Below are 16,422 nucleotides of genomic sequence, written 5' to 3'. Positions count from 1 at the left end.
ACTGCCACTGCCTTGGCTACAAATGTGAATCTTTTAATTTTTGGAAAACTCCAAGGATGCTCTTTCTTCTGGCATGTTTAGACAACTTCTTCAGTAGTGGGTCTGATGGAGTGCTTGGGTGCATGTACTTGGGCCTCAATTCTAAAATCATATTTCTCTTTAAAAATCACTTTCTCCCTAGCCTCAAAATACTGTCTCAGGCAGTTTCTCCCCAGCCCAAGGACACAGCCTACCCTAGCAACAACCGTTATCTCCCTTCCTGCTATAGTAGCCAGATACACCTATAGAACTCATTAGGCTTAGCCAGTTGCATACTGACTTAATGGTCTGTGTACTGGGTCATGATGACATTTACTACTCACTAACCAATCGTAAGTATCCTAGACTTGGACATATCTATACTCCCTTACATTAATCTTGTCTAACAGAACATTGACGAGAGAAGCATGGTTTTTCCTGGTCAGCCCTGACCGTTGGTTGACTTGGTGACGTTTCAGGCCTAAAACCACACCTCCAGGTAGTCTCACCTTGGTCTATTTCCCGATGAATTTTGGGTAAAATACCTGCGCAGTAGATATCAAAAGTGCATGTTCCTTTAAGAACTGAACCCTTCTTAACCACTCCCTAATCCCACCCCAAAATACCTAGTTAGCATATTTGGCACAAGTGATACTACAGAAAATCGTATACAAACTTTCCCTGTACTCCTTTAAGATTGCAGGTTCCCTAAGAATTCTTGCCTGCTGAAAAGGGTAATAAATCTTTATTTTTTAATTTTTTTAATTTTTAAAATTTATTTATTTAACTTTTAACATTCATTTTCACAAAATTTTGGGTTCCAAATTTTCTCCCCATTTGCCCCCTCCCCCCACCCCAAAACACCGAGCATTCTAATTGCCTCTATCACCAATCTGCCCTCTCTTCTATCATCCCTCCCTTCCCTTGTCCCCATCTTTTTTTTTGTCCTGTAGGGCCAGGTAACTTTCTATACTCTATTACCTGTATTTCTTATTTCCTAGTAGCAAGAACAGTACTCGACAGTTGTTCCTAAAACTTTGAGTTCCAACTTCTCTTCATCCCTCCCTCCCCGCCCATTCCCTTTGGGAAGGCAAGCAATTCAATACAAGCCATATCTGTGTAGTTTTGCAAATGACTTCCATAATAGTCATGTTGTGTAAGACTAACTATATTTCCCTCCATCCTATCTTGCCCCCCATTGCTTCTATTCTCTCTTTTGATGCTGTCCCTCCCCAAGAGTGTTGGCTTCAAATTGCTCCCTTCTCCCATTGCCCTCCCTTCCATCACCCCCCCCCCCACCCTGCTTATCCCCTTCTCCCCCACTTTCCTGTACTGTAAGATAGGTTTTCATACCAAAATGAGTGTACATTTTATTCCTTCCTTTAGTTGACTATGATGAGTAAACTTCATGTTTTTCTCTCACCTCCCCTCTTTATCCCTCCACTGAAAAGTCTTTTGTTTGCCTCTTTTATGAGAGATAATTTGCCCCATTCCATATCTCCCTTTCTCCTACCAATATATTTCTTTCTCACTGCTTAATTTCATTTTTTAAGATATGATACCATTCTATTCAATTCACTCTGTGTGTGTGTGTGTGTGTGTGTGTGTAATCTCAACAACTACCCAGATACTGAAAAGTTTCAAGAGTTACAAATACTGTCTTTCCATGTAGGAATGTAAACAGTTCAACTTTAGTAAGTCCCTTATGACTTCTCTTTGCTGTTTACCTTTTCATGCTTCTCTTCATTACTGTGTTTGAAAGTCAAATTTTCTTTTCAGCTCTGGTCTTTTTATCAAGAATGCTTGAAAGTCCTCTGTTTCATTGAAAGACCATTTTTTCTCCTGAAGTATTATACTCAGATTTGCTGGGTAGGTGATTCTTGGTTTTAGTCCTAGTTCCTTTGACTTCTGGAATATGATATTCCACATGCTTCTATCCCTTAATGTAGAACCTGTTAGATCTTGTGTTATCCTAATTGTACTTCCACAATACTTGAATTGTTTCTTTCTAGCTGCTTGCAATATTTTCTCCTTGACCAGGGAACTCTGGAATTTGGCCACAATGTTCCTAGGAGTTTCTCTTTTTGGATATCTTTCAGGCGGTGATTGGTGGATTCCTTGAATACTTATTTTGCCCTCTGGTTCTAGAATCTCAGGGCAGTTTTCCTTGATAATTTCATGAAAGATGATGTCTAGGCTCTTTTTTTGATCATGGCTTTCAGGTAGTCCCATAATTTTTAAATTGTCTCTCTTGGATCTATTTTCCAGGTCAGTTGTATTTCCAATGAGATATTTCACATTATTTTCCATTTTTTCATTCTTTTGGTTTTGTTTTGTGATTTCTTAGTTTCTCATAAAGTCATTAGCCTCCATCTGTTCCATTTTAATTTTGAAAGAACTATTTTCTTCAGTGAGCTTGTGGACCTCCTTTTCCATGTGGCTAATTCTGCTTTTGAAAGCATTCTTCTCCTCATTGGCTTTTTGAACCTCTTTTGCCAATTGAGTTAGCCTATTTTTCAAGGTGTTATTTTCTTCAGCATTTTTTGGGTCTCCTTTAGCAAGGTGTTGATCTGCTTTTCATGCTTTTCTTGCATCTCTCTCATTTCTCTTCCCAGTTTTTCCTTCACCTCTCTAACTTGATTTTCAAAATCCTTTTTGAGCTCTTCCATGGCCTGAGCCCATTGAATATTTATTTTGGATGTTTGGGATACAGAAGCCTTGATTTCTATGTCTTTCCCTGATGGTAAGCATTGTTCTTCCTCTTCAGAAAGGATGGGAGGAGATATCTGTTCACCAAGATGGTCTTATTTTATTTCCTTCCTTTTCTGGGCATTTTCCCAGCCAGTTACTTGACTTCTGAGTGTCCTCTCCACACCCACCTCACCTCAAGATCCGCCCAGCCAGGGCTTGGGGTCTGAGATTCAAATGCTGCTTCCCAGCCTCAGGGCTTTGGGTGGGGGCAGGGGCTGCTATTCAGTGTGAGATTAAGTTCAGGTGCTCAGGTTGGGCAGAGCCACCACTCAGGGCTCAGTTCCCTCAGGGGGTTTATGCAGAGACCGTCAACAATGGATACGAGTTCCTGCCTGCTTTGGGAGCCCCTGTCTGCTGCTGCCTCTGCTCTGCCCCCTCCCGAGGGGGCCCGAGTTATGGGGACACCCAGCTCCCCTCTTGGTGAGCCAAAGAGACTCTCTCACTGACGTTTGGCGCCTGTGGGTGGAGGGACCTGCGTGGCTGCTGGAGATTCCGCCCCTGAAGCCTGCTCAGATCTGCTCCTCTTGGTGCCACGTGGCCAAGGCAGGGCTGGGCTCTGCTCTGGGTCCAGTGTGTGACAGACCTTTTGGGTCAGATTTTCAGGTCTCTCTGGAACAGAAATCTCCTCTGCTCTGTTGTTCTGTGGCTTCTGCTGCTCCAGAATTTGTTGGGAGTTCTTCTTTACAGATATTTTATGGGCTGTGGGTTCGGAGCTAGCATATGTGTATCTTTCTACTCTGCCATCTTGGCTCCTCCCCAAGGGTAATAAATCTTTACCTTGACTTTAACCATGGTTGAGTACATGAATTCTTCTCCAGATGACCTGCCCCTGGTACCCTAGTCTTTGTGGGGGTCTCATACCCCCTTTCCAGCCCTCATCAGGTCTAGGAGAAGTACCTTGAGATGAGCCTGCTCCACCCTGAGGGAAATCACCAGGTGTGTCTCCTGGCATGCCCCCTGCTTTCTGGTACAGCTTAATAATGATGCGGTTGCAGACCTTGTCTAATTTTTTCTGCTGCCGTTCAAATTTTTCCTTTTCAGCAGTCCAATTCTTATCCAGTTAGTTGATTATTTCATTACATTTGTAGTTATATTTCATTCCATCCATTTATCTTCATTATCAACTTTGCCTTGGAGTTTCTCTTCCTCTAAGGTAGCCATCATGTTGAAAGCATAAGAATCAAGAGAGTTCTTGGGAGATACCTTGTCTCTCTGCTTTTGTTTTCAGCCTTGTATTTCTCAACCTTTGGGGTCATAGCTCAATGTCTTAGATCAGACAATCTTTGTCATTGGCGATAGCGATCTTATTCTCCTTGTTTGTGCTCTTATTCACAGCAGAAACATTGAGGATGCCATTTGCATCAACTTCAAATGTTATTTCAATCTGAGGAATACCTCTGGCTGCTGGGGGGATTCCTGTGACCTCAAACTTGCCAGATTTGTTATCCTTTGTCATTGTTCTCTCACCTTCAAAAACCTATGTAAGATCATACTGATTGTCTCAGTAGGTGGTAAAGATCTGTCTGGTGAGAATGGTGGTATTGTGTTTGATCAGAACTGTCACAATTCCACCAGCAGTTTCAGTTTCAAGGGAAAGAGAAGTGATGTCCAACAGGAGCAAGCCCTGCACATTTTCAGTTTTATCTCCAGACAAGATGGCATCCTGGACAGCTGCACCATAGGCAACAGCCTCATCAGGATGAATACTCTTTGACAGTGAAGAAGTCCTACAGAAGTTTCTGGATTTAGGGATCTGAGTGGAGCTACCCACCAAGATGATGTCATGAATCTGTGATTTATCTAGCTTGACTTCCCTTAGCACCTTTTTCACAGGGTCCAGTGTGCTGTGGAAGAAGTCAGCTTTTAGCTCTTCAAAACAGGCACAGGTGAAAAAAGATATATGAATTCATACATTTACAGAGAGAGTCAATCTCAGTACTGTACTGTACTGTACTGTACAATCTCAGTACTCCTTTCTCAAGGGAGAATGCTCTTTGTACATTCACAGTCAGTGTGCACATAGCAGACAACTGTCTTTTTCTTGTTGATGTCCTTGTGCTTTTGCTTGAACTCAGCAATGAAGTGGTTGACCATGCAGTTATCAAAGTCCTCCCCATTCAAGTGGGTATCTCCAGATGCCATCTTCAATGGTAAGAGTGGAGACCTCAGGAGTACTACCTCCAAGGTCAAAGATCAACACATTTCCTTCAACACCAACCTTTTTGTCCAATCCATAATCAATATTAGCAGCAATTGATTCATTGATGATTTGGAGTAACCAGTGATGGTTCCAACATCTTTGGTGATTTGATGCTGAGAATTGTTGAAGTAGGCAAGTACTTTGACAATGGCATTTGTAACAGTATTCCTAAGGTAAACTTTTGAAATTTCTTTCATCTTGGTCGAGACTATAGAAGATCTTTCTTCTAGATAGAAACTTTTGGTCTTCCCTTTGTATTTTATTTAGACCAGTGCTTTTTAAACTGTGGGTTGCAAACCCCAAACGAGGTCATGTAACTGAATGTGGGGGTCACGAAAAATTTGGCAACAGTAAAAGGTTTCTGAATGCACAGTGATCAAAAATTAATTCAAATCAAACAAGTAATGAATCTAAAATGTTTCTCCTAGCACTTGTCTGTGTTGCATCACACGACTTCATTGCAGCCTTGATTCTGAACATACAACATGCACACTTTGCATTGTGCACACTATTGTGCCATGCAATGCCAATGAACATTGACAGAAACACTTTAACTCAGATTTGAGATTATTGTATGTTATGAATTGCAGTGTTTTATTGTACATATGAAGTTTTCTCATCCTACAGAAACAAAATAGTTTAATTAAGGAAAATAAAGACGTTTAATATTTTCCTACCATCATTCCTCAGCATGTAAGCATCAAATGGGTATATCTTTGGATTGTATTATTAGAATATTTGATTTTTAAAAATCACTGTTATCTCCTTCTTTTACAGAAACATAAATGTATAATTGCCCCAAGTAAAGACAAAAGCCTTTTAATAACATTTTTGCTCCATCACCACTGTTATGTGTATATAAGTGTGAACATCAATTTTTTAAAAATTAAGCACAAATAAATGTAATTGCAAAAACCAAAGCTAATATCTATTGGAGAAATTATTAGCAATATTTATATTTTAGGACAAAAATATTTTTCAGTTATACATAAATGGCTAAATTAGGCAGAAGAGGTAAAAAATACTGATGACGATGTAGCAGAGTCTTTACTACCTGGTTGTAGTACATACCTAAATTGACATAATAAGAAAATATGTTGAATCATTTGGCTCTCCAAAGGGTGAAGTTTAAACAGAACACTGAAATTGAAAGATGAAGTTGTTATATTTTTAAATGAGCAGAAAACTGATTTTGTTAATTTTTTTCATAATGACTTATGAAAAAATTTTTTTTTCAAAATTGTGTTATTTGTTGAATATTTTCAAAAAATTCAATGATTTAGATACACCACTTCCAGGAGAAAGTTGTACCACATTTACATGAAAAGATAAAATCTAAAGTTTTATTTAAAAAAAGTTTTCTAAAAAATCATTAAATGACTTTTGACTTGGGATTAGGACAGAATTTCCAACAGTTTCTGAAATAGCCCTAAACATACTTCTGCCATTGTGTATTACGTATTTATGTGAAGTAATGTTTTCAGCATTGGCAATTTTAAAATCGAAATATCTATCAACTCTGAAAAATGTCAGAGATGCTCTATGTTCTGCAGTATCAAATGTTCCAACAAAATTTAATTCTTTATGGAAAAAGAAATAAGCATATCCATCTCATCAGTATGAAAATTTGCTTTTGTCTTTAATAAATGGCAAAATTGTATATATACCAAAGAATTGTTTTAAAATAAATTTCTTTATGATTTATTTTCAGTAAATGTTTGATTTGTATAACTATTTTATATATTGATATACCTGAGGTTGCATAAAAGTTTCTTGGGTGAAAAGAGGTCACTAGTGGAAAATGTTTAAGAAGCACCTGTTTAGAACTTAAGCCAGCTTGCATCATTCATCACCATGAAACAACATTGCTTCATGTCTGGCTGTACAACTGCAACATCAAATCTTTGACCAATTAGACATTTAATATTAAAGACTGTACTTGTGGGATTCATTGCATCTTAATTCTTTGCAGTCTCACCAATTAAACATTCTGTGTTGGTGAAGATGATGTAGCTTGGCGTGGTCCTGTTTCTTTCATTGCTAGCAATGATCTCCACTTTCCCATGTTGGAAGACTCCCGCACAGGACTAAGTGGTGCCAAGATCAGTGCCACCTGTGGGTCCCTTTGATGTGGTTGCTAGAGTGTTGGGGATTCTAGTTAACTGCTGTGGAGCAAAAAGAGTTGCTGCTGTGCTGAATGAGACCTGAATAAGTGACTATTTGAACAGAAGCACCCCAATGATCTGACCTTGGATTTGAACTATCAAACATTTTTATCTGATTAATACTTGAAGTCCTTAAAGACAATTATTACCCCTGTCCTTTGCCCCCTTGTATATGTGTTTAATTTTCTCATCTCTAGATTAAACTTTCAATTCAATTTATATCAGTAAACATCCACTAATTGTGTATTAGGTGATAGGTACTGCTCTTGGTAAGAGATATAAAGATTTTTAAAAAAAATTCCCTATTACCTTGAAGTCCAGGAAGATACAATCTGTATGCAAATAAGTATATATTATATACAAAATAATACAGAGTGATTTCAAGAGGACCAGAGTGTTAGTAGTGGAGAATCAGGAAAAGCCACATGTAGGAGGTAGTACCTAAACTCTATTCTGAAAGAAACTAGGAATTCCAAGAGGTAGTGGTTAGGAGGCAGGGAGAGCATTTCAGGCGTGGGGGACTGGGTGTGAAAAAGAGTGCCATGTATGGGGAACAGCAGACAGACTGGAAAGGGAGGATATGCCTGATTATGGAGACCTTCAAATGTCAGGCTAAGGATATTGCATTTATCCTAGAGGCAACAGGGAGCCACTGAAGATTTTTTTTCTGTAGGCAGGGTAACATGTCAGATCTTTGTTTCAGGAATACCAATTTGGCAGCTTGTGGAGGATCAACTGGAGAAGAGAGAGACTGAAAACAAGAACTTTCCCAATTTCTTCAACAAAGTATTCTGTTTTTGATAAGAAGGCACAATTCTTGCTCTCAGAAAGTTTCCTAACCACAAAATATTATATAGATCCAGGAGGAACCTATGCCTCTCCCAAATTATAAAAGGTTGCTAAAATGTTGTATTACAGAATCAAAATCCCAAAAGATATAAGTAGTCTAGAACACTGGGCCTAAACAAATAAGAGGATACTGAATATGGACAAGTATAAATACAACAAAGATGTAGCCTGCATGTGTGTACCTTATCTGACACCTGGGCAATATACTTGTGTAAGCAGCCCACATAAACGCCTGCGCTGCCTTCCTTAAGTCTACTATAGGAATACAAAATGTCACTTCAAAGAGAGTGAAATATCTGGTTGTCCAACAAGGGACACTAAATTCAGGGAAGCTATCAAATGGTCCCTTCAGATTTGCCATGGTGCTAGAGTGGAATAGTCTTTCTGAGAAGCTGTAGCATCCACACTGGCCACTATATGGCACTCAGCCTCCAAATGCTCAGCTTGCACTCCCTCTAATCACTATTGAATTGAATGATTTCCCAAAGCAACCTTGACTAGGTTCTGAATTTAGACTAGGGAATAATAAAATATTGCTTGAAAACTTTGCAAATAGAAAAATCCATAGCTCCATCTCCCTACTCATCTTTGGACCCCACTCAATGGATACTGCCACTCAATCGTCTATGGTCACATTGTTTAATAGTTGCAAAAATGTGAAGAAAATGGTTATACACTGCCCATGTGGGAAACCTCTACTTAACCTCTAACTTAACCTTTTCTTTCCCATGCCTGGAGGAAATCCCCCAACATTCATGCCCATAGTTCACAGAGAAGGGAACAGAGGAGAGTGGTTCATGTGTCCTGAGTGCCTGCTTTTCACACTGGAGATTAAACAGGAAGGCAAGGGCAGCATAGAGGGTTAATCTCCAGCCATTGGCTCACCACTTCTGAGTTTTGGTGATGGATGACAGGCTCTGAACCTCTGAACCAATGCTTGATCTGCTTTTCTGCTGCTTCTCCTCCCCTAGGTCTGACCTCAGCTTTCCTGCCCTGCCACGTTCAGTCATAACAGATAGACACATGAGTTGCAGCTACTGAAAGCAAAGAGGATCCATCCACCAAAATTTGCTGCCTTTTGCTTCTGTGTGCAAGTTTAACTGTGGTGAAATTGTTGGCTAGTCCCCTCATTGGCCAACAGGAAGTTTCTCTCAAGAACAAAAGAAAGAGACAGAGATCTTTCCACACCCACAGGTCCTACCATTTCCCAGACTTTCATTAATCTGCTCTGTTTCTCTTTCAAGATTTCCAAAGTCAATACTGTGGAAATATGTTTTAACACGATTGTACATGTATAACCTATATCAGATTGCTTGCTGTCTTTGGGAGGGGAGAGGGAGAGAGGAAAATTTGGAGCTCAATATTTTACAAAAATGAATGTTGAAAGCTATCTTTACGTGTAATTGGAAAGAAAATAAAATACTATTAAGAAAAAAAGATTTCTGAGGTCTAAAATTTCACAGAAATGAAGCAATGCTTTAGAAATGTGCTAAGTAACTCTACGCTTGGGTTTTAAAAGCAACTTCTTAAGCACGAGATGAAGAAGTAGGTTAGAAAATAATCATGTGGAACAGTCTTTGAGGTTTTAATAGATGACATAACACAGTTCCCAAAGCTCATTTGAATTTAGGTTGCATTAGGAAAGTTATTGAGTCCAGAATGAGGGAGCTAATACTCCTACCATTTAAGACAATATCTGGAGGCACCACATTTTTTGAGGGTATTGACATTCTGAAGTGTGTCCAGAGGAGGGTTGGTGAGAGGACTAGATACCATTCCATCCCAGCCTAAGGTGAAGGAATTAGGACTGTTTAGCCTAGAATGGAGAAAAGGGATAGGACTTGATAGTTAATTTAAAGCATTTAAATGGATTTCATTTAAAAAGGGGATTAGATATGTTTTGCTGGATATAGAGGGGAGAACTAGGAACCAGAATTAGGAGAACAGTAGTTGGAAGTTGTAGAGAGAGAGATTTCTGCTGGACGTAAGGAAAAGTTTCCTTACCATTATAGTTATCCAGTAGTTTGATGGGCTGCCTCAGAGAGGTCTTCTTTTCTCTAGGTCTTAAAATAAATGTGCTAATAAGTAGCAGATAATTTTTATAAGGTAGAAAAGCTGGACTGCTGAAGAAAGAAGGAATGAGAATGAGAAGAGAATTCTCCTCTTGCCCCATCTTTGGAATGTGAGGGATAGCAGTCTTTTTCAGTCATTCCCTTTCCACTCCCATCATCTGTATCAGTTATCTAAGAAAAAAGCTCAGTTAACAACCAGACATGTTTCCCCTTAGTCTTACACTGTTCCACTGTTCCACTGCTGTGGATGAAAGCAGTAGCAAAGGTGAAACTCTAGTCACTATTCAACAAGCTGCACTAGTCATTATGAGTCTACTAAATTTCCCCAAAGGGGGCAATATCGTCCCCTAGAGGGGGCATTAGAATGATTCAGGATGGTGGTAGTATCCTCAAGTGCAATTGGGGGGGTATTGAATGAAAATAAGGGGATGGTGGAAGCATAAGGAAAGAAGAGAAGAAAATTTTGAAAAATCATTCATAAATGTTTCATCTGTTGTGTAACAGAGTTAAAGTTGCAGTGATTACATTATTTTCCAAATAAACACACAAGATACAAGTTATAAGCAAACAGTGATGAAGTCTATTGACAGTTCTTAGCAAGCAAGTGTTGGCAGGCAAACGTCAGACATTATCTAGAAGTCCAGCATGCATCACCAGGAAAATGTTTGTATAATGACTCATTACAGTATGATACCATATGGTTACATGATGTAATACTGTGTCACCAAATTTTCGATGCAAGAAAAACCCCACGAATTTACAAGAAATTATTAAATTTAAGATGTATCATTTAAAAAATATTTTATGTTTTTTGAAATGATGCAAATTTCAAAAAACTGTTACAGGGTTAAAGAAAGATTTCCATGGTGGTGCTTAGTACTTTTTTTAAAGGGGGCAACAGGTCAAATAATTTGGGGAACCTCTAATCTAGACCTTATTTACTTATCTTTCCATTCTTTTTACTACCAGTATAGTTGGATTTTTGGACTTGGTAATGACGTCATTGAAATTGATGGTCTCTCATGGACAAAGGGATATTTTTAGATCATCTCTCAGAACAGTTGGGAGTTGGTGAGCTATCTCTTACAGATTCCTCCTTGGGCATATCCCATGTCACTCATGCAGTGAGAACACATCTATCCTCTTGATGACTTTGTGCCTCAACAATTCCTTCTATTATTTTTATATTGGAAAGTTCCTAAAGTCAAATTTCTTGGTATCCTTAAAACTTAACAGAGAATTCCTAAGAAGGAGTAGAAACTAAGTCATGGGGCAGCACTTTCATAAATGAAAGGATTTCCTTGAAATAGAAAGGAAGATCAAGTGTGTGAACAATGTGTAAGAGTAGTTGAATTTCATGGTAAGGGTGCCAAATGTGTACTTAGATGTTTCCATATCTTAAAATCTTTTTCTAGTTTATGTACTATGGCATGTAAACTGATCAGTATAGAATAATCATATTAACTGGTACTTACATAGGATTTTAAGGTTTGCAAAAATGCTTCATGTATATTATCTCATTGAATTCTCACAACAACTCTGTGGTGTGGTTGCCCCATTTTACAGATGAGGAAATTGAGTAAGTGATTTGCTCAGGCTCACACAGCTAGTAAGCATCTGAGACAGGAATAGACCTCACTGTCTACAAAGGCAATGGCAGGGTTGTGTTGGAGCGAGTTTGAACAGAGCCAGTTGTATCTTCCAGGGTGAGATTTACACTTTGAAAACCAGCAAATGTTATAAACTAGGGCTGAACTTAATGTTTTCTTGATTTTCTAGACTTAAGAAAGTGTTAACAATGCAGATAAGAATTTAAAATGTGTCCTGAATACATTTTTCTGGTGAATTTATTTTTCAGAGAGATTTTACCAACACACTCCTGCATGATGGCAGAGTACAGGACTTGGGTGTCAATGAAGACCCGAGTTCCAATTCTACCTCGGACCCTTATTACCTGTGTGAACTGAAGAAATCACTTAACCTCTTCCTATCTCAGTTTCCTCATCTAAAAATAGGGATCATAATAGCACCTATTTCCCAGCATTGTTGTGAGGATAGAGGGAGATAATATTTCCAAAGACTGTTGCAAATCTTAAAGCACTATTTTTATAATAAATTATTTTTTGTTGTTTGTTTATAACATACATTTATAGATAGCATTTTTATGCTAGGTGTTATATGAACTAATCTAGTCCATATAATAGCTTCTTTATATAAGCACATCGCTGTATGAAATGAATATAACTAAGATAGCCATTTACATAAAGCAATAATATTGACAAATATTATAATGAAATTATAATAAAATAATAAAAGTAAAGACAAGCTTTTGAAGGATTTGGAAGCTCTGATCAATATAATGTCCAACCAGGATTCCAGAGGGCTCATGATGAAGCATGCTGCCCACCTCCTGAGAGAGAAATGATGAACAAAGGGTACCCAATGAACTATATATTCTTTTGGATATGGTCAGTATGGGAACACCCTTGATTTAGTATGCTTTGGATTTTGTTTTTCTCTATTCTTCAATAAGGGTCAAGAAAGTGGGAGGGAAAGAAGGCAGACTTTTGTTCATTGAAAGAATTAAATTTAATTTTTCTAAAAAATCCTTAGCTTCCTTCAAGGTTCACCTGAAATGCTACTTCCTATTTATCCTGATTACCCTAATTGCTAGTGCTCCCCTAAAAATGGCTTTGTTTTCACTTTGGTTACATGTCAGCTCTTTGAAGCTAGATACTTTTCTATTTTTTGGTCTTTGTACCCCTAGTATTTGACATACAGTAAGTGTTTAATTGGTTGATAAGTTGATTAAATTAATAGATGGAGAGATATAGACACTAAAAAAGTCTGACTTTCATATGTGGTAAATATATTTATTTTTAGATTGGATATCCTCACTGACAGAGTTTAAACACGGTCTTTGGGGTGGGGGGTGTATGAGGCTCAGGAGTGCTAGGAAGAAAGATCCACAAGCTGGAGTTGGGGAGAAGGAAGCTCTCTTGTTCTAAGCTGCCGCATTTCCTCCTGGAGCCAGTTGACCTGCCATTGGAGGACCATAGGCTTCCTCAGGATCAGTGTTTCCCACTTCTCATCATGGCTGATGGGGCTGCTCATCTCCTCTAGAACCAATTACGTCCCCATCTAGGTTGAAGTCCATGGTTCCATCCATTTACCCCATGGCCCAGGCCAGCGGTGGGGCCATGAGGATGATAAATGGTTATGGGGACGGGATTTCTTGGGTACAGAATATTTCTCTAAAACAGAAGAAAGTAATTGGTTTCCATGCTGAATCCTTTTAAGATCCTTTCCCAGCCTTTCTCCCCAGATCCTAAACCCCTTGTCCTCCCTCCCCATCCCTAGAATATAGACTAGAATCATAAACTCGTAGAAGTTAGAGTTGGAAGAGACTATATGTGGTTAGTCATATAGTCCAACCCCCTCATTAAATGAATAAAGAAACTAAAGACAAGAGAAGGGAAATGACTTGTATAAGGTCACAGTCAACAAATAACAAAGCCAGAATTAGAATCCAGGTCTGAACTCCCAAAGTGCTTGTACCCCCCTACATCATTGCTCTCAGAATTTTCTCTGGAAGGAATAAGGTGCTTTTCTTTGTCTCTCTGGCTCTCTAGCTATTTCTTTTCTAATTGTTATTAGTATTGCAATGGCATGACTGTAACAATTATAAATCCATTTGCATATTGAAGTTTTTCCAGTCTCTCATATACATTATCATATTTCACTGTCTTTCTAAAAAGTTTCCTCCATCTCTCATTTTCACTCGCTTCTCCTTACATCCTCTTTATTTTCCCACAGCCACAAAAACCCTCCCATCCCTGTTCCCTAGGACTTAAACACTTACAAAGCAATAGAAGACTCCAATGCCAGCACCCATAGCCCCAACAATTGTGGCAACAGAGATGAGAGCGACAGCCCAGGGTTTCAGAGGCTGAGTAGGTTTCGCAGGATTGCTGCTTGTACTGGGAATTCTCCCAGTAGTGGAAGATCCTGTTGTAGTGATTGTAGACATAGGAGTAGAGGTGGTGGGGTAAGGTGTAGATGTTACAGAAGCTGTAGAAGGGATTGTGTGGCCAGTAGTAAAGACTGTGGAGTCAATAGCAGAGGTTGAGGAACCAGAAATAGTTGTAGAGCTCATAGTAGAAGTTACAGACCTGGAAGTAAATGTGGAGCCCATAGTAGTAGCTGGAGAGCTGGAAACAGATGTGGAGCTTATAGTAGAGGCTGAGGAGCCTATAGTAGAGGTTGGAGAGCTGGAAACAGATGTGGAGCTTATAGTAGAGGCTGAGGAGTCTATAGTAGAGGTTGGAGAGCTGTAAACAGATGTGGAGCTTATAGTAGAGGCTGAGGAGTCTATTGTAGAGGTTGGAGAGCTGTAAACAGATGTGGAGCTTATAGTAGAGGCTGAGGAGTCTATAGCAGAGGTTGGGGAGCTGGAAATAGATGTGGAATCCATAGTAGAGGTTGGGGATCTGTAAATAGTTGTGAGACCTGTACTTGAGGCTGGGGAGCTGGAAATAGTTGTAAAACTAATAGTAGTGGCTGGAGAGCTGGAACTAGATGCAGAGCCCGTGGTAGATTGTGAGGAGCCTGTGATAAAAGTTTTGCATTTTTATCAATAGGAGTAGTAGTGAAGTGGTTGGTAGAGCTTATACTTATAGGAGCTGAGGTTGAGTTGCCTATAGAAAGACAAGTGTTAAAAAGGAGGTTCTAGAGTTCTCTAACATGTATTTCTTCTATTACATGGCACCACTGATTCTAGACCTATCGATTTCATAAACACTTATCATATCAAATGCATAAATCTGATTGAAAGACCACTGGCTCTGGCATTAGAAACCCAGGTTTATATCTTTTTTTAAAAAATTAATTAATTTGTTTTCAGTTTTCAACAATCACTTTCATAAGTTTTAAATTTTCTGCCCTTCCATCTCCTCTCCCTCCCCAATATGTTTTGCAATCTTCTGTGGGTTCTACACATAGATTCTTATTAAACACATTTTCACATTAATCATGTTGCACAGAAGAATTAAAACGAATGGGAGAAACCATGGGAAAAACCAAACCAAAACGTAACATAACACAAGAGAAAACAGTCTTCTTCATTCTGCATTCCAATTCCACAATTCTTTCTCTGGATGTGGATGGCATTTTCCATCAAGTCCTTTGGGAATGTTTTGGGTCCGTGCATTGCTGTGAAGAGCTAAGTCTATTAGAAACAGTCTTCACACACTGTGGCAGTTACTCTGTATAACTGGGTTCATATCTTAATGCTAACTTTTACTTATATGACCTTGAATAAGTTATTTAACTTTCCTGGGTCTCAGTTTTCTCATCTGTAAAATGAGAGTGTTGGAATAGTTGGCTTCTGAAGGTCCTTCTAGTTCTAGACCTATGATCTCCAAAGACCAAGAGTCCTAGAAAACAAGGTCGAGTTCAGTCCCTATATCTTATCTGGTACAATTAGGCATAGGATCCAGGGGGGTCATCAGCATGTCGTCGTCATTATCACCATCATCATTGAATTTTAAAAGCACTCTAAACACTAAGATTAGAAAGCACTAAAGCTTTCCTCACCACAACACTGCAAGGTATAACTATTATTACAGATGAGGAAATTGAAGAACAGAGAAATTACTTTGCTGACCCTCTTGCCCTTAAACTTCTCACTCCTTTCAGAGCCTTATGTACTCAAAGTTCCTGCTTTCTTCACCCTACCTTCCACTCTCCTCATATATTCTGTGTCCCCATAGCTATATCTTCCTGCCACCTCTCTTCCAATCTAGGACCAGTGTGCCTCACCACTCAGAGTATAAAGTTCCCTTGGAGAGATGGAATGTGACATGAGAATTAGGACTGACCCTCAATTAAGTGAATGAGCAGGGTTCAGATATTCAGATTATTTTAGATTGGTTTAGAGGTTAGGACAGAACTGAAATTTGGGGCTGAGGTGGTGGTATATTGTGATGGAAATATTTTGAAGATTATAGAAGAGATACTGATCACTATGAGCTTGAGAAAGGGTTGTTAGATTAAAGTATTCCTGGGAGAAATTAATAATACTTTAAAGTGGGGGAGGAAATAAGAGCAGGACCATTGAAATCCCTCTGATTCCTATATATCTCTGAGAACCTCAATGATCCATCAGAAAAGCAAATTACTCACCATCTTCCAAGAATCCCAAAAGAATCAACAATAGCAGCCAATGTGTGAGGACAAGCTTTTCAGTATTCATCTCAAGATAATCCTCTGGGGCTTCTGGGGAAGGGAGAAGGAGAACAAGGGGAGTTCTTAGAGAGAAGGGAGAATACAGGCAGAGAGATGAACCTACAGCACTGAATTCTGGGGT

General features: G+C 39.0%; 1 protein-coding gene across 1 annotated transcript; it reads right to left on the bottom strand.

Moving 5' to 3' along the window:
- Nucleotides 1-4,270: 4,270 nt before the first annotated feature.
- On the bottom strand, nt 4,271-14,558 carry MUC21 (mucin 21, cell surface associated). The gene is made up of 3 exons (XM_072638023.1): nt 13,918-14,558; nt 13,189-13,309; nt 4,271-4,638 (listed from the first exon to the last, which is right to left on the bottom strand). Exons 1-3 carry the CDS (start codon nt 14,527-14,529, stop codon nt 4,271-4,273), a joined length of 1,101 nt encoding a protein of 366 aa, XP_072494124.1. The 5' UTR covers nt 14,530-14,558.
- Between the last annotated feature and the right edge of the window lie 1,864 nt (nt 14,559-16,422).

This window comes from Notamacropus eugenii, chromosome 2 (genome assembly GCF_028372415.1).
Source record: "Notamacropus eugenii isolate mMacEug1 chromosome 2, mMacEug1.pri_v2, whole genome shotgun sequence".
In the NCBI taxonomy this organism is placed as follows: Eukaryota; Metazoa; Chordata; class Mammalia; order Diprotodontia; family Macropodidae; genus Notamacropus; species Notamacropus eugenii.
The sequence above is the reverse complement of the archived record's forward strand: the minus strand, read 5'-3'. Positions and strand labels throughout refer to the sequence as shown.